Source organism: Oryx dammah, unplaced genomic scaffold (assembly GCF_014754425.2).
Source record: "Oryx dammah isolate SB20612 unplaced genomic scaffold, SCBI_Odam_1.1 HiC_scaffold_22, whole genome shotgun sequence".
Classification (NCBI taxonomy): Eukaryota; Metazoa; Chordata; class Mammalia; order Artiodactyla; family Bovidae; genus Oryx; species Oryx dammah.
This window is the reverse complement of record NW_024070206.1, coordinates 39374192-39396421: the sequence shown is the minus strand read 5'-3', so window position 1 is coordinate 39396421 and position 22230 is coordinate 39374192. Positions and strand designations below refer to the sequence as shown.

Genomic DNA, 22230 nt, shown 5'->3' with positions numbered 1-22230 from the left:
TAAACCAAGTAACAGATGTGAACTATGGGATTCACAGGAGTAGTTAGCCCAAGTAACAGATGTAAACTATAGGATTCATGGGGGTAGCTGGCCCAAGGAACCGGCATACTTACAATTGCATTTCTTCTGAACAAACCTCAACTTGCATGCTGTTCTATAGGTGGAGAGTCGGATACGATCCAGGTCTTGAGCCCCTGGGGATAGATAAAAGGTACACATGTGGTCTGCTGGCATGTGGAAAGGAAATGATCATAGTCATAAACGAAATAACTGCAGACCTAACCGATACATGTAATTTGACTTTCATCTTTACTAGAATAGAAATTTAAGACCTGAGGTCTGTCTCGTACACCTCAGGTTCTGGGACATCAGGTTGTCAATCCTGTCCATGGGTTTGTGTCTGCCACTTCTGAGAACAGTCGGCTCAAGTTGTGACTTAAACTGCTAGATGACACCAGATAGTAATATTATCAAATAATGATTTTTAATGCACTGTAATCTGTAATTACAGATTAGATTAATTACACACCTCACAGGCTGTGAGGTGAGCATAGGCTGAACATTGGGCATCCACTCTTGGTGCCTTCAGACCAATTGCTTTTAGAGGCCTCAGTTTTCTCATCTGGGAAATGGGACTGATGATAATACTACTACTTACCTCATGGACTGTTGAAGGATAAATGAGTGTCTATTAATCTAAAGCATTGGGAACGCTGCTTGGCACACATACATCGTTACTGTTACTCGTGTCTATACTACAAAGCTTCCTGTCAACCTCAGAGGAGTCTCCTTTCTAAAAACAACCACTGTGGTAGATTTGTGGTTGCCAAGGGAGCGGGGTGAGGGAGGATCAGTTGGGAGTTTGGGAATAGCAGATGCAAACTAGTATATATATAGCATGGATAAACAGAAGGTCCTATGGTACAGCACAAGGAACTATATTCAATATCCAGTGATAAATCATAATGGAAAAGAATGTATACATATGTATAGCCAAATTACTTTGCCATACAACAGAAATTAGCACAGCATTGTAGACCAACTAAAATAAATTTTAGAAAAGAAAAACATGAAGAAAATAAAGACAAGCACTATTCTTTCTGCCACCGTGGGCTCTGTTTCCTCCCTGACATAGCGTGGTCTCCATATTCTAGAACTGCTTTCCTCAGCCCACTTCTCTACTCAAGAATCCGGCATGGCTCCCGATGCCCACAGCACCAGGGCTGAAAGTTCTGCCCGGAATCCAAGCTCCTCTGCAGGCTGTTCCCTTCCTACATACCCCACAACATTCCTCACTGCTCTGCCCCCAAACCTCTGCTGGGCTTGGGCTGGTCTCGTCACCAGCCCTTGTAGACCGGCTGCTTGTTCCATTGATACCTGAGTTCCTGGCCATCCTCCCACCCTCCTCTGGAGGGGCTCCTTTCTAGACTGTCTCTAAAACATAGTAGATGTTCAACTAATGTCTGGTCTCTACTTCTAAATATTTGGCTTCTTTCAAGCCCATGTTTATGTTCATAACATATTAAGGTACATGGCTCTACTTTGATATATTAAAAAAATATATATATATTTTGGCTGCACCACTCGGTATGCAGGATTTTTTTTAACTTTACATATTTATAAATAACAGGAGACTCAAGTTCGATCTTTGGATTGGGATGATCCTCTGGAGAAGGAAATGGCAACTCACTCCAGTATTATTGCCTGGGAAATCCCATGGACAGAGGAGCTTGGTGGGCTACAGTCTGTGGGGCACAAAGAGTTGGACATGACTTAGTGACTAAACAACATCACCTATTACTCCTATTACAGTTCATTTACATTCATTCTTATGAGAGTTTCTTACTTGACAAACAGACTCATTGATGCTGAATGCTTGAAGGATCAAAGAGGGAGGGCTCACCTTCACCCAATGCAGAAAATTGCCTAAATATGTTCTCAAAAGATGGACATTTAGCCAATGGCCATAAAAGATTACTTCCAATGATAGGGATATGCCAGGAGCCAGCGTGAGGAACTCCGCCCATGGCAAAGGTCATGAGGAAGGAGGCTTGGCATACGCAAAGGTGTGATCAAGCCTCGGGAAACCCCCTGTTCCCGAGCATCTACCCCAAAACCAGAGTCTGTTTTATGCTCTCCCCCATAACCATTTCTCTCGGAGAAGGAGTAAACGTGCAGCTCCAAGGCAATAAAAATTCCTGGGCGTGACAAGAGTGTTTCAGCTCTGAAGTTTATCTAGCCCGCCTGTATAGGTTCGTCCGGCCACATGTGATTGTTTACAGCCTCCCAACCTGAGAGGCATGAGATGTTTTAGACTTACTAAAGGCAAATTCTTTTGGGGAGTTAGAAATTATTAGTATAGTGGGTTGGTTAGGAATTATATTGGTGAGCAGTTTTTCATTTGTTGCGTCAATAATTGCTGCTAATTCCCTACCCTGGGTGGGACAAGGATGTTTCAGGTCAAACCTCTCTGCTGACAGACTAGCTTGTGTGACAGGATTATCCATACTCCTGCCACTATGCACATGATTGTTTACTACCTCTCAACCATAAACAGCACAGTTTTGGAGTATTTTGAGAGTCTTAATTAGCATAGGGCTTTTCTCATTGTTGAGTCAATGATTGCCGCCAGGCCTCCATATCCTTAGGCACCTGGGAATATATTAATCAATGTATTTGGAATATAGAAAAGAAAATATAGTAGTTTTTAAGGTTAGCAATAGTAGACTTTTTGAGTTAATGGATTTTCTCTTTTGTAATAGATCACTGTGCTTTGTTATAAATCACTGTGTCCTTGCTATGTAAAAATGTAACTTTATCACTATCTTAAGACTAAATAGATCTTAAGGGGAACATTGGTGAAAGGATTTTCATTTGTTGAGCTGATGTTTGCTGCTAAATATCCATATTCCCTGCCCTTATAATGAATATAACTAGCATATAGGAGAAATAAGCATTAACCTTTAAGCAGATAGGAGAAATAAGTATTAACCTTTAAGATTAATCATGTTAACCTTGAATTAAATAAATTCCTTTCTTGATTGTAACTCATTACACCCTCACCCTATAGGAATGCAACTTTATTTGGAGGGTGGTGCCTGGTTTAAGAAAAAACACCCTTGGAAAAAATAAGTTTTTTGGTTATCAGAAAGAAAGGATCATAAAATGTCAGCAGGTCTCACTCATGGCCAGATGATGTAATATCCCTAAGACCTTTTTTTATACATTTATGTGAAGCACCTGATTTTGATAAAGGTCAGGACTGCTGACCCCCGCGTGACTCTGTATTCATCCCTATGTGTAACAAAAGGTATATAAGCAAACCCCAAAATAAAGAAATTGGATCAGTTTCCGGAAAGACTGATTCCCCCATGTCGCTTCTTTCTTGCTCCCCGTTTCTCTGGCTGAATTCAGCCTCTTTTCTCCACTAATTCTCCTACTACACTATCCGTTTCTAATCTCTCTCTATATCTGTAATTAAATATGTATTTTTCCAAAGACGCTGACGCCATCCCCCCACCTTCGAATCACCCTGGATCCACCGGGGCTGGACCCCGGCAAGTGGCGCCCGGAACAGGCTATTCGAAGGTAAGTTCTTCTGAGCAAAAGCTCCCCCCGGAGCACTCTCTGTGGCTCCCCTTAGTGACAATATGTGAGCTTTATATAACTTCCCTGGTGGCTCAGATGGTAAAGCGTCCGCCTACAATGCTGGAGACCCAGGTTCAATCCCTGGGTTGGGAAGATCTCCTAGAGAAGGAAATGGCAATCCACTCCAGTATTCTTGTCTGGAAAATCCCATGAACTGAGGTGCCTGGTAGGCTACAGTCCATGGGGTCGCAAAGAGTCAGACACGACTGAGTGATGTCACTTTCACTATGAGCTTTACAGTCAATAACCCTAATCTTTCTCTTCCTAGTTGTATGAACTTTGAGAAGTTTTTACTCGTCTTCTGATTTCTTCATGTATAAAATGAGGAGAACAGCATCAACTTTACCAGCTACAGAGCTTTCTGTAGCCGGTATGTAGTGAGCCCTAAGAGCAAACGGACATCCTTATAAGGGTTTTCAGTGTCACAGCTGAGTACCAATAAGTGACAGACATTTCTTCTTTACATTTGGGCTTTCATTTGCCTCCCTGTAACTTCAATCCGTTTCATCCGATTTCCCTTCTGAAACCATACCATCTTTTCTCCTTGCCACTTAACAAAATTTATTTTTCAAAGATTGGGAAGCAACTATTGTGATCGTCATTAGCATCTGGAGATTATGTACAAAAGTCCTTGTCGTCCCAGAGTTTAAAGTTTAGGTGGGGACGGGGTAGCGTCTCCTTGAGTTTTTCGGGTTGAAAATGTCCAAGTCCAAGGCCATTTCAAGTACAGTGTCTATCTACCCAGAGAGTAGCACACAATGGGAGTCAATATATGGATGTTGCTATTATTGTCATTATCATCAGACATGGATTTGAGACCCTTACCCACTCCAGTGATCCTGTTCTGTCTGACTAATATCTCCTTGAAATGAGATTTATGAAGTTAACCCAAAGTGAAAAGTAGAAGTGAAAGTGTTAGTCAGTTTTTTCTGACTCTTTGTGACTCGGTGGACTGTGGCCCACCACGCTCCTCTATGCATGGAATTTTCCAGGCAAGAATACTGGAGTGGGTAGCCATTCCCTTCCCCAGGGGATCTTCCTGACTAAGGGGTCGAGCCAGGTCTCCCTATTGCAGGCAGATTCTTTACTGTCTGGGCCACCAGAGAAGCTCAAAATTAGCACAAATGCCACAGCTGTTGCCTACCTGTGTGGAATGTACAGAAAGCAATTGTTACCACTACTGATAAGGAAACTAACTGATGCCATTTTTTTCATAGATGGTTCATTCTTCTGGCTCTTATAAGCTGGCTTTTTTAAAACTGGCTTTTGAAATCATAAGCACTTCTATTAAGTCATATATTTTTTGTTTAAATGCTTATTTGGGGGCTAAAGGTAGGACTTCACATTTAATCTGCTTAGTTTTTTTTTTTTTTTTTACTTTTTAAGCTCATATTTCTAACCCTTGTGATACTTAAATTTTTATTTTGCCACTGGCATTTCAAAGGACCTTCCAAGTTTCATGTCTTCTGTCAATCTGAGAGGCTCATGTGGGAAACGAACTCTCTAGAACACAGGATAAGCAGAGACATAGAGACAATCAGAAATACATAAGCATTAAATCTTTTTCCCCAGGATGAAGATGTACTTTTAGCAATGCCCAGTTTGGTTCAACAATTAAGTGTTGACACATCTAGGATTACCACTATATTTTGTCCATGATCTGAGAAAAAAAACAACAAGAACCCATTTTATATTGAAACCTACATCAAAATCACTCTATACTCTCAAGAATCTAATTCTTCCTTTGTAATAAAAAACAAAGCATTGCACTTCTCTATATTTTTGAAAAAGTGAAAGTGAAAGCTGCTCAGTCGTGTCCAACTCTTTGCAACCCCATGGACTATACAGTCCATGGAATTCTCTAGAATAGAATACTGGAATGGGTAGCTTTTCCCTTCTCCAGGGGATCTTCCCAACCCAGGGATCAAACCCAGATCTCCTGCATTGCCAGCAGATTCTTTACCAGTTGAGCCAGAAGGAAAGCCCTCTCTCTATTTTTGTCTCTTTATTAAATAATAGTGATTTTCCCCATTATTATTATATCATGGGGATATGATTCCATTTTAAAAAACTTTTTATTTTGTATTAAGATATTTCCTAGTGGCTCAGATGGTAAAGAATCTGCCTGCAAAGCAGGAGACCCAGGTTCCATCTCAGAGTTGGGAAGATCCCCTGGAGAAGGGAATGGCAACACGGTCCAGTATTCTTGCCTGGAGAATTCCATACACAGAGGAGCCTTGCGGGCGACAGTCCATGGGGTCGCAAAGAGTCAGACACGACTGAGTGACTAAGACTGTCACAGCTGATTAACAATGCTATGATAGTTTTAGGTGAACAGCAAAGGGACTCAGCTTTATATATACATGTATCCAATTCTTTAAACCATGGAGATCTGATTCATCTAAATAATATCTTAGATTTGCTTCATTATATGGTGGGGGCTAAGCAGTAAATAATTAATGTAGAGATGAATACTATTTTCTCTACTTCTGTATATGGACCTAATAGAAGCAGAAGATATTAAGAAGAGGTGGCAAGAATACATGGGAGAGCTATACAAAAAAGATCTTCATGACCCAGATAACCATGATGGTGTGATCACTCACCTAGAACCAGACATCCTGGAATGCAAAGCCAAGTGGGCCTTAGGAAGCATCACTACAAACAACAGTATTGGAGGTGATGGAATTCCAGTTGAGCTCTTTCAAATCCTAAAAGATGATGTTGTGAAAGTGCCACATTCAATATGCCAGCAAATTTGGAAAACTCAGCAGTGGCCACAGGACTGGAAAATGTCAGTTTTCATTCCAATCCCAAAGAAAGGCAATGCCAAAGAATGCTCAAACTACCACACAATTGCACTCATCTCACACACTAGGAAAGTAATGCTCAAAATCCTCCAAGCCAGGCTTCAACAGTACATGAACTATGAACTTCCAGATGTTCAAGCTGGCTTTAGAAAAGGCAGAGGAACCAGAGATCAAATTGCCAAACATCTGTTGGATCATAGAAAAAGCAAGATAATTCCAGAAAAACTTCTGCTTTATTGACTATGCCAAAGCCTTTAACTGTGTGGATCACAATAAACTATGGAAAATTCTTAAAGAGATGGGAATACCAGACCATCTTACCCGCCTCCTGAGAAATCTGTATGCAGGTCAAGAAGCAATAGTTAGAACTGTACATGGGAAAACAGACTGGTTCCAAATCGGGAAAGGCTGGATATTGTCACCCTGATTATTTAACTTATATGCAGAGTACAGCATGCCAAATGCCAGGCTGGATGAAACACAAGCTGGAATCAAGATTGCTAGGAGAAATATCAATAACCTCAGATATGCAGATGACACCACCCTTATGGCAGAAAGCGAAGAAGAACTACCTCTTGATGAAAGTGAAAGAGGAGAGTGAAAAAGCTAGCTTAAAACTCAACATTCAGAAAACTAAGATCATGGCATCCGGTCCCATCACTTCATGGCAAATAGATGGGAAACAATGGAAATGGTGAGAGACTTTATTTTGTTGAGCTCCAAAATCACTGCAGATGGTGACTGCAGCCATGAAATTAAAAGATGTTTGCTTCTTGGAAGAAAAGCTATGACCAACATAGCATACTCAAAATCAGAGACATTACTTTGCCAGCGAAGGTCCGTCTAGTCAAAGCTATGGTTTTTCCAGTAGTCATGTACGAATGTGAGAGTTGGACTATAAATAAGGCTGAGTGCGGAAGAGTTGATGCTTTTGAACTGTGGTGCTAGAGAAGATTCTTAAGAGTCCCTTGGATTGCAAGGAGATCAAACCAGTCCATCCTAAAGGAAATCAGTGCTGAATGTTCATTGGAAGGACTGATGCTGAAGCTGAAATTCCAATACTTTGGGCACCTGAAAGGAAGAACTGACTCATTTGAAAAGACCCCAATGCTGGGAAAGATTGAAGGCAGGAGGAGAAGGGGATGATAGAGGATGAGATGGTTGGATGGCATCTCCTACTCTATGGACATGAGTTTGAGTAGGCTCTAGGAATTGGTGATGGACAGGGAGGCCTGGCGTGCTGTGGTCCATGGGGTCACAAAGAGTCGGACATGATTGAGTGACTGAACTGAACTGTATATATTCAAAACTTCATAAGAAAAAAAATTAAAGCTAAATAATTTAAGGCAATCTCATGCCCTTAAAACAGCTCCTCAAACCTTTCACACTCAGGTCATAGTTGGAAGAAAATAATAAAGAGGAAAACAAAGGGGCAGTTAAAAAACTATGATTGATTACAGTTTTCCCTTCTGCAAATCCTATTTTTTCCTTTCTTTAGTTCTTCAAGATGTTTTGTCCTCCCTTCCTCCCTCTGTCCTTTCCTTTCCTCACTCCTCCCCTCTGTCCCTTTCTTCCTCTTACCTTATTTCATTCCTTCCATCCATCTACCCAGTAATCCAGCTAGTCAGTCTATATTACCTTTTTTTTTGGTGGTAGCTTTATTACTCTTTGAACAGTGTCACACAATTCATATATGTTTTGCTTTATACATTTTCATAGCTCATTTATAAAACCTTTTATAAAATCATTCAAATTTTTAAATGTCTTACTCATTTTTCAAACTCACCTAACAAATACTTAAAGAATAAAGCTGCAGCCTATGAAGCCGTGTCTAAACTCTTTTTCATGGTTGATGATTGACTGGATGTGTGTGGTGTGTGTGTGTGTGTGTGAGAGAGAGAGAGAGAGAGAGAGAAAGAGAGAGAAAAAGAGGAGGAGGAAAGAAAGCAAGAGGGGCAGAGAGAGCAGGTGAGGGGAGGCAAAAGAGTTTTGAGCTCAAAAGCAATGCTCAGCTTCCTACCTTATACAACTCAGTGGGTGGGGTGGCCCTTCACTGAACTAAGGTACGAACAAGAAGGAACAGGAGTGTAGATGTGTGAAGATGAAGGGTTTGGTTTTGAATTTACAGAGTTTGAGTTCTTGTGGGATGTCTAAGTGGACATACCCAGGGGAAGCTGGATACACAGATACTGAGTTCCTTAATATGGTCTATATTCTAAGATTTATTGATAAACATATAAAATGTATCAATATGCCTTAATTGCCAAGACTGGGAATATTTTTCCAAGAGGAGACGGTGTGCACAAGTAAGGCTATTCCACATTCTAAATGACAAAATGGGGCCCAGGTTTGGGGCTAGAAATTTCCTCCCTGCTTCTAACAGCACCCTTGGTAATCATTCAAAGCCTGCGTGGCTTTGGGAATACCGTGGCAGCCATGGTGGGACACTGGTTGGCTTTGTTATGATGAGGAGTTAGTGGAGCTAACAGTAGGCCCACCTCAAGGTGATTCATCAGCAGAAGCTTTGACAGTGAGGAGCCAAGTCTGGAAGGGACATTGACCTTACTGTTGTTTAGTCGCTAAGTCACGTCTGACCATTTGCGACCCCGTGAACCTTAGCCTGGCCGAGTCCTCTGTCCATGGGATTTCCCAGGCAAGAATACTGGAGTGGGGTGCCATTTCCTTCTCCAGGGGATCTTCCTGACCCAGGGGTTGAACCTGAGTCTCCTGCCTTGGCAGGCAGCTTCTTTACCACTGAGCCCCCAGGGAAGCTGACACTGACTTACATACTGACTATTCTGGGAAAGCTGGTTTCTGAGACGTGGGAAGTGGTTTTGAAGCATTGCTCGAACACTTGAGAACCATAACAATGATGGTGAAACCTTGGGGGAAAGTCACACTGTACAGGGAGAGAACTGGCCAAGAGCAAAACTTTGGTTAAAATCTGAGCTTCAGAGAGCCTGGAGGCTACTAAGAGACAGAAAAAGAGAAACAGATCAGAGAATCAGGAGACCAGCCTACGGAGGTGACATAAGGGAGCACTTCCAGGATGGTGATCCATGGAGGTGACATCCCAACGATGCTGAAGAGCAAGAGAAATGAAGATGCAAGTGAAAATGGTCCCTGCATCCATGGCCTATGGATATCATGGCCTATGGGAGTGGGATCATTCACGCCATTTTCCTGAATGTTTGAAGTTGTTTTCCCTAAAACTCGTAGTGTGCATTGCAAAATCACGTGCTAGGCAGCATTCCAGCTATGCACATGCTGACTGCTGTCAGAATTCCGAAGTGGTGTCTGCCTTTGAACCACTGCGCAGTACTTGCTGAGCACCTCCATTTGCCTTCCTTTAGTTTCTGGTCCCTCCTTCACTCAGAGCCCAGCAGTTATCATTCTGCTTTTTCATCCCAGAACTTTCCTCATCAGATTTGGCTGCCTTCTACTTTCTGAATGAGTGTTTCTTAACCATTTCCCTCTCATTAAAACCTACCTATCCTGTGCCCTGAGGCTTTCAAACCAACATTGATTCAGCATCTAAGGTGAATGGGTTTGGCAACAAAGGTCCAGGGTCTGTCCCGAAGGAGAGGTTTATGTGAGTGAGTGACACAGATATGTTCACTAGTAAGTGTCACACAAAGCAGAGTAAATGTGCCCTCAGCAGAAAAAGAGAAGAAAGGGAGTTTGATTCCAAGTGCAAACAATTTACTCTGCTAAAAGCCAGTCTGTTAAATTTATTTGAGCTGATAAACTTATTTGATGGTGGAAAAGGTCAAGGTGAGAATGACATTTACATTTAACTGGAGCCTTTTTAACTTTAATCTAAGGTACCAAGTAAACAGATGATTAGGGCATTATGCTGAGGGGAAATTTTAGTTTAGGGCAACTTGCCTAAAAGTTCTTTAATCAAAGTATGTGGCCACAGAGATTTTTTTGTTTTGTTTTTTGGCTTATTTGTGAGTCTATACTTTTAATTTTGTCTTTTTTTTTTTTTTTTTTGCCTCTGTCGCTTGTGGCTATGAGCTCAGAATAGATGTTTAATACAAGTATGCGCTACAATCACCTGAATTTGCCAAAATTTCTTATCAGTTGTCCTTCTGATCAACTGTTACTCTGTTCTCTGTTCTTTGGTTTTTGTAAGGTTCCTCTCCGCTTGACTAACCTTTAGATAGGGTTCTTTTTTTCTCTAGGTCTTTGATCTCTCTTTTCTTAGAGCATTTACTTTAGAAAACTTTCCTTTGTAAATTCTTTGTCTGTCCCTTGAAAGATGTAAACCTCCCAAGCTTTTGCCAGTTTTGCCCAGAAATATCTTTTTCAACAGAGAAGGAAATGGCAACCCACTGCAGCATTCTTGGCTGGAAAACTCCATGGACAGTGGGCCTTGGCAGGCTGCAGTCCACGGAGTCTCAGGGAATAGGATATGACTGAGGACTGGGTGACAGGACACACACACACACATCTCTCTTCAGGACTGGAAGCCACACAGTGGAAATGAAATCTTGAAGATCTCCTAGTCTCTGTGGGGAGGGTAGACACCTAACTTGCTCACCGTGACAAAGACTGCTGTGACAGCTGACCAACTTACTCTCTGATATCTTCCAGTCCGTCTGCTCTTATTCACCCCCGAGTTTAGAAACCCCCCTGTCTTTGGTTCTGGTAGAGCTGAGTTCCACTTCTCTCCCCTCTGGCAAGAGTCATAAAAAAGTCTTCCCTGCCTTCTTAACTCCTTTTTTTTTTTTTTTACATTTGTGACATGTGTAATTTCCAAAACTAAGAATCTCTTGGGCACTTTCCTTCCATGTTTAAAAAATAACTACTTCTAAGTCATACTTAGCTGACCAGATTTCACAAATTCCTTCATTTTTTTAAGCTCTCTGTCTAGACATCACAGATTCTGGAAGAAGTTACTTTCTAAGCTTCAATGTCAATCTTCTCTGATAATAGTTTCCTTGTCTTTCTTTGGCATCCCGCTGATAGAGTTGGGGTAACCCATACAGTTTTCAAATATTTAACACATTCTCAATGAGGTTACCTTTTTCTTTTGTCTGACAATCTATCAAAATCAATGTCTCAAAAAAAATATATCAAAACCAATGTCTCTCTTGGAAATCAGTCAATTGTTTAATCTGGCAGAATCCCACTTACTGTAGGTGTGTCCTATTTAGTGTTAACCTGAAAATGATGCTAACTAATGGATTGTTCAAGTCAGATGTGTTTACCTGCTTTTGAAGAGAGGAAGAAAGGAAGAAAGATACATATCTGTGTGGCTTGCTTAACTATTTTGAACACTAATCAGGAGAACCCAAAATGATTTCATATACTGCATGACTTTCTGACAAGTTTCTAAGAAAGGTTAAGTTACAATTTGGGAAATGAACGCGCAATTTTCCTAAGTCTCTCTTGCTTGAAAAATTTAGAGCTTTTCTGTTCGTATGGATATAAAACTTATGTCAGTCTTTCTTTGAGTTGGACAACTTTAATTCAAAAGAAATCTGTGACATATGTGTCTGTCTGTGCCAGGCACCAGACCAGGTGCAGAAGGAGCTGGCATAATGTACCGAAATTCAGATAAATGTTTTCAAAATCATGACATAAGAACAATTTCATAATTCTTACAGTCTGTTGGCTGATACAGTCTTTAATATAACAATGATAAATTTAAAGATTTTTCCTAAGACTTTATTGCTTTTCTTTGTTAAATATTAATATTTTTTCTTTCTCTGATAAAACACTGGCCCATGATCCACATAGGGATTCCCTATTGGCTCAGACAGCAAAGACTCTGCCTGCAATGCAGGAGAGCTGGGTATGATTCCTGGGTTGGGAAGATCCCCTGGAGAAGGGAATGGCAACCCACTCCAGTATTCTCACCTGAAGAATTCCATGGACAGAAGGAGCCTAGCAAGCTACAGCCCGTAGGGTTGCAAAGAGTCAGACATGACTGAGTGACCAACACTCACTACTACTGCTATGATCTACATGGGTCTTGCCTCTTCAGTCTAAGACGCTATGATACAAGAAGACACCTGTACTGGTCTGGATTTTGCTTAGATGGGCAGGTAGCAACTAGGTTCCTTCCTCTGCTAGATTCGTATCAACAGAGGTCACAGTTCCAGGTGACTGGTCAGGCCAGAAGTGAAGCTACAACAGCCCAGGAAATTGGAAAGTCATGACTGAAACTCTCATGGGCACTTTAGACATGTTTCTAAAAGTGGAAAAAGCAAGGAGAGTGATTGAGATTCCCCGCATCAATTTTAATTTTCTTTCCTCTCTGTTAGTTCGTACGCTGTCTTGGTGACTCCAGATTATTGGGAAATGATAAAGAAAAATGTGAATCTTATTATCTGGGGCTTTCCTTTATCTGTCTCGACCCTCATTCTTGCCAATCAGTTCCAATCTCCAGGAGAAACCTAATTTTGTCTCTTGCCTTCTTGGAGTAAAAGGCTTACGACTCAGTTCTGCTCTTCCTCATTCCTTATGCAGAGAATGAGAGATAAAAAGGCAATAAGAGAACTATACTTTTTTCTTTATAACATTTAATTTGAGATGTGTGTTCCTCCCTCCTTATGTCAAGTTCTCCCTCCTTATGAATAAGAAAAATGGTCTAGAAGGAGATAACACCACCTAATTACTTACACAGCAACCTTGTATTTACTTAAACCGACAACCTTTAGTGAGTTCTCCACTGGGGTCAGTGGTTTGGTTTTCCTTGTATAGCAGGTCATCTCCAAACTCTTTTAAACTTTGTTTTCCTTTTCACTTTTTAGAAACTAGTTTGCAGGACAGCTTCTCCCCTTGGCATGAAGTTCAAATGATAGCTTTAGCTTTGTCTGGTAATCGTGCCTGACTTCTTTCTCCCATATGAGCATATGATATCATTTTGCAAGTAAGTCATTCACTGATTCATTTCAACAATTTTATCTAGTGCCTGTAATGTGCCAGCCCCTGTGATAGTGTGGGGAAATGAACACAGACTTTGAAGTGTAGTTGATTATATTAATGCCAACACTAAATAGTGTTTATTAAGCGTCTGTATGTATATATATATTTAGGTTCACAAATCTTTTTTTTTCATATAAGATATACAGTCCTAATAACAAATTATGAGGATTCATTGCCGAATTTAATTCTTGCCTAAGAGGAGGCAAAAAATGCCCAAACATACATTTTCTGTAAAGAATTTAGGATTTTAGGGAAAATAACAAATGCCATATGGATTAAGTTTTATTTCCAGGTCTTTCCATGAGTATTCAATGGACATTGTAGGGTGTTCCTTCAAAGTTTCATACTTACTCATCTCTGCAAAGAGCTGTCTTCTTTCTGCCATGGTATTTCCTCTTTTCCCACTATCTTCAATCATTCTATGAGACAAAATAATTACAATGTGTATTAGCTTCATGCTAATGAGGCAAGCATTCATGTCTATACAAACACACATGCTGTAGTCATGCTTACAAAATAGACACAAACTACTGAAAACTGTGTATTTAAAAAGAATAGCTTTCCTTTGACTTACTTAAATGGTTGTACATATTGTCCATATACCATGTTATAGTTGTTGGAGGAAGTATAAAATTTTAATTTTCTAACATACAAATAACCACAATAGAGGATCACCTTGCACTGTAACTGAATATAACCCTCTGCCATCATTCTGTTAGATGATTCATTTCACATACAGTTTCTCTATCAACTTTCAGAACGCCTGCAAAGAATCTTAGAGCAGATGTTACAGATCCCGTTCAAGAAAAGACGAGAGCGAGACTCTCGTAGACTTAGTAAAGTCAATGCCACAGACATTTCTGACTCTAAGATCAGTCTACTTTCCACTACATTCTGTTGCAACTTGATCCAGCTGTACCTAAAACCTCAATTTAGAAGCAGGTCATTTTCCAAATGTTCATTTCTAATGGAAGTGTTTGGAACCTGCAACAGTTTTTCAGTCCACAATAATTTCATTGTGTACTGGTTAGGTTCACCTCTCTCTACTTAACCATATCATTTGTAATGGAATTATTTTAAAAAGACTATGAAAACACCAACATCTAAAATGAAGAATTAACACAAAAGGATTAATTGACTGAAGAAAAAGAAAATTATGGGAAAGTTAATGGAAGAGAGTTTTGGGCTAAATAGAAAGCATTTTATAGGCTGATGGAGTTGATTTTTTGCTATAGCTAATTAAACTTTTAAAAACTAAAGTTTCCTCTCTCACACACACAAATATACATACACTGATATATGTGTATATGTTTGCATTCAGGCATGGTAAAAGAAGGCACAGCTGATCTTGCATGTCTTTCAATGGACCTTGTTCTTTCTCAAATGTGAATTTTTCTCAAGCTGTCAGTATTATTTCTGTCTGGACTTCCCTCACTCTATACATGGATAAGTTTCAGTCACCCTACAGGTTTCAGTTTAGGTCTATTTTCCTCTGAAATTCTCCTAACTCTCTATGATGGGCTGGGTTTAGGGCCTTTCCTCTGAGCCCCCATAGTCAGCTATGTCTCTCTCTCAACTCTGGGTATACAACAGTGATGAAGTCACAGCTCCTGCCCTCAAGGGGCTTACACTCCAGTAGGGAGAAACGGAAGCATAAAAGCAATAAAAGCACAGTGAAGTAATCATAGCCATGGTAGTGGAAAAACAATAGTGAATGCAAGAGAGGTTGACTACCTGGGGGTTAAATTCAGGAACTACAATCCTCCCTTGGTAGCCAAGGGGGACTGGTTCCAGTCCCTCCCCTGCTTCCCCTATACCAAAATCCTTGAATGCTCAAATCCCTTACAGAAAATAGTGTTGCACATTTGGCCCTCTGGATCTGCCTTTGATGGGAGTTGGTTAAATCCTCAGTGTGGACCCCACAGATAAGGAGGGTCCACTGTGAATGCGGCAGACAGCTCAAAAGATGAGGGGCTGTGTACGAAGGGACTCACTGGAGAGTAAAAGAAGAACATTGGTGGTGAAACAAAATGGAATGTCAGACAAACTGGTCAAACTGCCTCGCCAGTTGCTTCTATGAGTTAAGGATTATCTGTCTATTGCCAGGAAGGAAAAGGAGTGCTTGGAATAGCCTTGGTTTACAGAGTTAAGAGAACTTTCCTGGTGGCTCAGATGGTAAAGAATCTGCCTGCAACGGAGGAGACCCTGGGTCAGGAAGATCCCCTGGAGAAGGGAATGACAACCCACTCCAGTATTCTTGCCTGGAGAATCCTATGGATAGAGGAGCCTGGTAGGCAACAGTCTGTGCAGTCACAAAGAGTCAGACACAACTAAGCAACTAACACTTTCAACTTTACAGTTATGAGTGCATACCCGTTCACAATGGGTGATAATATAACCAAGGTCAGAAATAATAATTGGAAAGGTCATGCCACGTTGCCACCCCAAACCAGAGGAGACACATCGACATGGGTAATGATGACCAGCCTCCTGTTTTCCACACTGATACAGGTATGACATATTAACCAGATTAGATTTTAATCCATCTGAGAGTCAAGATTGGTAATAAATTTGTAATTTTCAGAATTATTAATGAAGTTTCTTCAACTTGGTAATGATTCAGTGGTGGTGTTGTTTAGTTGCTAAGCTGTGTCCAGCTGTTTTGCAGCTCCATGGACTGTAGCCCACCAGGCTACTCTGTCTGTGGAATTTCCCAGGCAAGAACTGGAGTGGGTTGCCATTTCCTTCTCTAGGGGATCTTCCCAGCCCAGGGATCAAACCTGTGTCTCCTGCATTGGCAGGTAGATTCTTTACCACTGAGCCACCTGGGAAGTCCAATGGTGCAGTGCTGAACACAGTCAAATATTTTCTTTTTATGAGATTTTGAATGTGCAGGTATGGTTGAAATACAGAGGCCTGGAGAAAAACATGCCCTTCCTGATTCATGTAACCCATCTCCTTTTCTCCAGAGGAGGCAGGTAGGTAATAATCTGACATTCACAAAATAGTCTGGGGATAGCTTTCATTTTTTATTTCAAGAGCTCAGAAGTAGAGTTGAAGTAGTAGATAGGGGATAAAACAGGATATGTTCCTGTATCTGTCTATATGTTGGATTGAGATGAAAAGAATCATTAAAAATAAATCACAAAGGCTGGCAGGCTAGCAAACTCTGATTGAAAATGTCAGGGAAGTAAAGACTGGCCTGTGAACTTGCAGCAACGGTGCCCGTATTACTCACTTGGTACTGTCTGTGACATCTCTTTTTCTAGTTAACTTTGTGTGTGTCTCTGTAAGCTTTCTAGGGGCAGTGGATGAAAATTTAAATTAGTCACAGTGTCTAGTTAAATCCAATCAACAAAACTATGTCCAGTTGGTATTTATTGAACACATGAATAAAATACATTTAAAAAAGAGGAAAGAGAGAGAAAGGAAGAATAAGTTTTCTTTCCTCAAAGTGGACTTTCAATTATATTTTCAAAAACTGACTCATAGAAGAGTGAAATTCCAATTGTATTAGTTTCAGAGATTAATTATTTGAAATGAGTGAATCCACTTTATATTTGAAAAATAATCTCAGACCAGGCATTTAAAAAAATTTATACTTATGTATTTATTCCACTGGGATGAAACTCCTAGATCTAGAATTACTGTTTCAAAAGGAACGCACGTTTATAAAGTGGACAGGTCATGCCACGTTGCCACCCCAAATCAGAGGAGACACATCGTCATGGGTAATGATGACCAGCCTCCTGTTTTCCACACTGATACAGGTATGGCATATTAACCAGGTTAGATTTTAATCCATCTGAGAGTCAAGACTGGTAATAAATTTGTAATTTTCTGATCAATGGGGTTAAGAACCTAACATGCTTTCTTTATTCAAGTTCTTCGAACATGACCCATCTTTTGGCATGCACCACCTATTTCCCCGACTGCTTTGTGTCGTAACACTGCTCTTAAACGACGTATTTATTCATATGCATTGTTATTTTCTGCCAGTTGTCTATTACATCTTTCTGGCACTTTCTGCCCTGCCAAAGTTGATTTAGATCTTTGTATGGGCTGGCTTACTGTCTTCATGTTTTCCAGGGCTCCATGTCCTACTCAGTAAAGTCTTTTCTCCTTTCTGTGTTTACGTCTACTATATTTCATAATCAGAGCTGCTAAATACAAATGCCTCATATTTCTTTGTAAGGTCCAGTTATGCTTTTTTTTTGGACAGTGGATAACCGATTGTTGAAACACTTCCCCAATGATGAAAAACTAACCTTATTATATGTTGTTGTTTAGTCACTAAGTCGTATCTGACTCTTTGGAACCCCATGAAATGTAGCAGCCAGGGTCCTCTGTCTGCAGGATTCTCCAAGCAAGGATACCGGAGTGGGTTGCCATTTCCTTCTCCACAGACCATGCATTTTAAAGCAAAATCTTGCATTATGAAGCAGAAGGTGAAATATATGCAAACTACACTGATGTCGCCTTTTGGTCTATTCACCCCCATTTTGGATAATTAACTCATAAAAGAATCATCGTTAGTTACACAATAGGTATTAATTCTCACTTCTAAGTAAAATGTGTACCTTATGAGGAAAAGAAAGAAAAACCCGGTGGTATGAAATAATGGAAAACTTGGGAAATAATTACAAATATAAAAGGAAAAATAGCACACCTCTTATTCTACCCCCAGAGTTTCTTGGGAAGCAGTGTTGCTAGATAAAATGGAGAATATTCATTTATTTCTCATTGATCAGAGTGAAAATAGTAAAAATGGGGGCATGCCAGTTTCCACCTTACACTGATTTCATGGAAGGACTCATGGACAAAATGAATTCCTGAATCAGGCTGCTTAGTTTCCAATTTAACTCTGATTAGTGGAACTTGTAATACACAAGGCCTGGCTATATTCTCATCAGTTTAGAAAGAAAGAAGAGCAAAACTTTCAGTTTTGTTGAAAGGAGGAAGGAGAAAGCGCTTTACAGAGAACAATTTCACTTCTTAAACTGTCAAGAAGCTTGGCTTTTTGTTAATTTAAGTATAACAACAACTGCCTGAAGTCATATGGAGGAGATGAAGGAGAAAATAACGTGTCTATGATAATACTAATATCACAAGGTGCATGGCTCACCAACAGGCCTGATTTGATCGGTTTCTGTTGCTCATTCACGTAGAGGAGATGTTTACCCTGGAATTTACCAGAAGATCTCAGCAATGTCAAAAGAGCATAAAGAATTAACAATGACAAATAAGGGATAAGCCCCATCAGATGTTTCTTTTCCTAGCGTTCAGTCCCACGGATTACATAGGCTGTACATTGTTTTCAGGTTTGAGACTCCATCCACTCATTTATTTAAGCAATATTTATAATTTAGCTGCAATTGATCAGACACACTGCTAGCTTCTTGAGATCTGAAGATGAGTAAGACACGATCCATGCCATTAAGAAGCTCACATTCTAGAAGGGGGAACAAAGCCTCTAACAAGTGATTATAAATTGGTATAATACGTACAATAATGAAGTATGTTCTGCTGGATATAGTGGTTTATATCTAGTAAGATTCTAAAGAGTTATCAAAGAAAGGGTGACTCTGGGGCAGAGCTTTAAGAGATAAATAGGAATTTTCCAGATAGAAAAGAGTGAAGGGAGGGCAATTATAGTTAGAAAGAAAAAAAGAAGCGTGCAGCTTGAAAAATGGTATATGTTGCATTTGGGAACTAAGAATAGTTCAGTATTGCTGAGTGCAAGTGAGAGGCAAGTAGGCATCCCATCTAGAAAGCCTTATTTGTCAAGTCTAGATAGTATATGGGTTTCTTCCAAAAAGCTGGGTGCCATCCATGGTTTAAGCAGGGAATTGATCTAAATAGATTTTGGCAAGATTGCTCCAGATTGTATGTTGAGTGAGGGAAAGACTGGGGAGCAGGAGGGTAAGGGATAGAAACCCAAGAGTAAGGGCAGAGTGTAGTTAGCTGGATACTTCTGTGATTCAGGAGTGAGAATAATATATCTTAGGCTAAAGGAGTGACTTGAGAGATATTTAGGCCACATTCAGTAGGACTTGGGGACTGGCAGGTCACATGGAGAGCAGCAGAGGAGAGGACCTTGACTTTCGCTTTCCCAGGGAACATCACCTATATTAGAAAACACTTTGCTGATCTCCTGGTCATAGTGGGTTTGTAGGAGGTGAGGTCATCAAGTCACCCTTCTTCCAGCACAGTCATTAAAAAAGGCTGAAAACTGGACAAGAAGGATTCCACCTCTTAGCCCCTATATAGGAGGCAAATGAAATAACAGAGTAGAACAGTATGGGAACCAGAAAGAAATAAAGAATAAATCCAAATGTAAGGCGCAGAGTGTTGGAAGAAAAGTGCATTTCATTTTGGCTTAGTGAGAAGTTCACACTGAAATATCACATCCTTCATGACAGCTCTTTAATCCAACATCATCTGTAATAAACAGACATTTCTATTACGGATGATGTATAAGACATTTTAAATGTAGAAGCTTAAACTAATGGTGCCTTCCATTTGTATAACTTTCTGATTATTATAAAATGCTTTTCCCTATAACCTGGTGAGGAAGTTGAAGAGATATTATTAATATTACTCTCAAATTCTAGCTGAAGAATTTGAGACTCAGGCCCTCCCAAATATAAAGTATTTTCTGACAGAGCAGGAAATGGAATCCATTATTTTTTTTGCTTTTAATTTTGAGATTCTTCAGCTAGTATGGATTCTAATAGCCAGCAATCTTATTCCTGCTACCACTGTTCAACACAAATGAAGATTTTCTGAAATTGGTAAACTGAAAAGCAGTTTGTGATCAACAGCCCAAAAGGAGACTAGGGAGAAAGGACTCACAGAACTCTCAAATGTCACTAAGAAATCCCTTTGGGTATTACTTCTTACTGGAATCCCCCCATTTTAAATCACTGTTGTCTTGGAAATGATCATTCAGATGAAAACAGTTCCCAGTGTCCAGATTTATGTAAACCCAGACACATACAAACACAGCAACTCATACCCTGATTCACACTCTCACATTTTAAATTCACCAAAGCTGACAGTGTTTTTAGAAATGTCTGGCTCTGCTTGGCTTCTGCTCCCCTTTAGCAAACACTAGACATGAGGATTTAGCAGTTAGTGTGATAGCCCCTTCCCAGGCTTTACACTTCCCTCCCTTTGCTCCAGGTGGCTGACCGGAACGTGCAGGGTCCAGCCGTCACCAACCGTGGTGACGCCCAAAGTTAATAACTGCAGTGCAGGCCCTTCCAAGCTCCTTTCCTCCTCAACTGATTTCCTTCGTGAATGCTCAGTCACTTCAGCTGTGTCTAGCTCTTTGTGACCCCATGGACTGTAGCCTGCCAGGCTCCTCTGTCCATAGAGTTATCCCAGGCAAGAACACTGGAGCTGGCTGCCAGTTCCTCCCCCAGGGGAATCTTCCCAACCCAGGGATCGAACGTGTGGCTTCTGCATTGGCAGGTGGATTCTTTAGTGGCGGCATATAAATGCCTGTTTCCATTTCTATTAATGAAAAGGGGCCTCTGATAGCATTTTCTCAGATTTACATTCTAGTCCTGATCTCTGGCAATATGATAGAAAAGTATTCAGAGCTCTTTCCTGAGGCAAAGTATAATAGCATTTGCTTCTACCTCCTCGTCCTTTATCTAGATGAGCTCCTGAAAGTAGGAAAATGCTGTCACTGAAATAAATGGCTATAATGGGTTTCTGGCTCAGCCTTTTACTTTGAACATCATCTTGGAACTTGAGTTTTGTTTTTGGGTATGAGGGACATGAGCTTACTATTTTAGGGCTAGGACCCGCTGGATTTGTTATCAGGGATTTGGTCTTTCCTCCGAAGTACCCACCACAGTGGTTCTCAGCAGTGGCTGAACATCACCCTGGCCTGGAGACTTCATAAAAAAATACACATACTACGTGGATCTACTGAATCGAGGGTTGAAGTGGAACCCTTACACTTTAACAGTGCACCACAGGCATCCCTGATACGTAGCCAGATTGGGGCTAGAAATACTGTGTTAGTTGAGTTTGACTGTTGAACAATAACAACAGGTAGGAATTCTTTTTTAAAAAATTTATTTTTGGCTGTGCTCTGTGTGTTCGATGCTGCACTGAGTGTTTGTTGCTGCATGTGGTCTTTTCTCTAGCTGCAGCAAATGGGGGCTGCTCTCCAGTCGCGAGTGCACAGGCTTCTCATTGCGGTGGCTTCCCTTGTTGCCCAGCACAGGCTCTAGGAAAGCCGGCTCGGTGATTATGGTGAACCAGGCTTAGTTGCCCCGAGGCATGTGGGATCCTAGCTTGTGAACCAGGGGTGGAACCCATGTCCCCTGCATTGGCAGGCAGATTCTTAACCACTGGACCACCAGGGAAGTCCCTAGGTTGGAATTCCTGTGTTGCCTTATAATATGTTTCTCTAGCTTGTAAGATCCACTTTACAATGTACTCTGAGCCAAGGGAGAAGATAATTAATTCTTCAGAGAATGTAGATATGCATACACTGATGACGGTGATGGTGAAAGTCGCTCAGTCGGGTCGACTCTTTGTGACCCCATGGACTGTAGCCCACCAGGCTTCTCTGTCCATGAAATTCTCCAGGCCAGAATATTGGAGTGGGTATCCGTTCCCTTCTCCAGGGGATCTTCCCAGTGCAGGGATGGACCCAGGTCTCCTGCATTGCAGGCAGATTCTTTATTGTCTGAGCCACCAGGGAAGCCCTGATATATTGATATGGGTACATAATAAGGCAAACTTTAAGAACCAAAAAAAAAAGTTATTAAAAAGTGAGAAAACAATTTTTATCTGGAGAGGACTACTATCA

At 40.7% G+C, this 22230-nt stretch overlaps 1 protein-coding gene across 33 annotated transcripts in view; it reads right to left on the bottom strand.

Moving 5' to 3' along the window:
- DTNA (dystrobrevin alpha) overlaps nt 1–22230 on the bottom strand; it is a 443139-nt gene that overhangs the window by 139525 nt on the left and 281384 nt on the right. For all 33 annotated transcript variants that reach the window (XM_040264848.1, XM_040264850.1, XM_040264818.1 and 30 more), the window contains 2 exons: nt 13749–13816; nt 114–194 (listed from right to left, as the gene is read on the bottom strand). In XM_040264848.1, coding sequence (XP_040120782.1) covers nt 114–194; nt 13749–13815 — 148 coding nt within the window. In that variant the 5' untranslated portion in view covers nt 13816. The remainder of the gene's footprint in view (nt 1–113; nt 195–13748; nt 13817–22230) is intronic.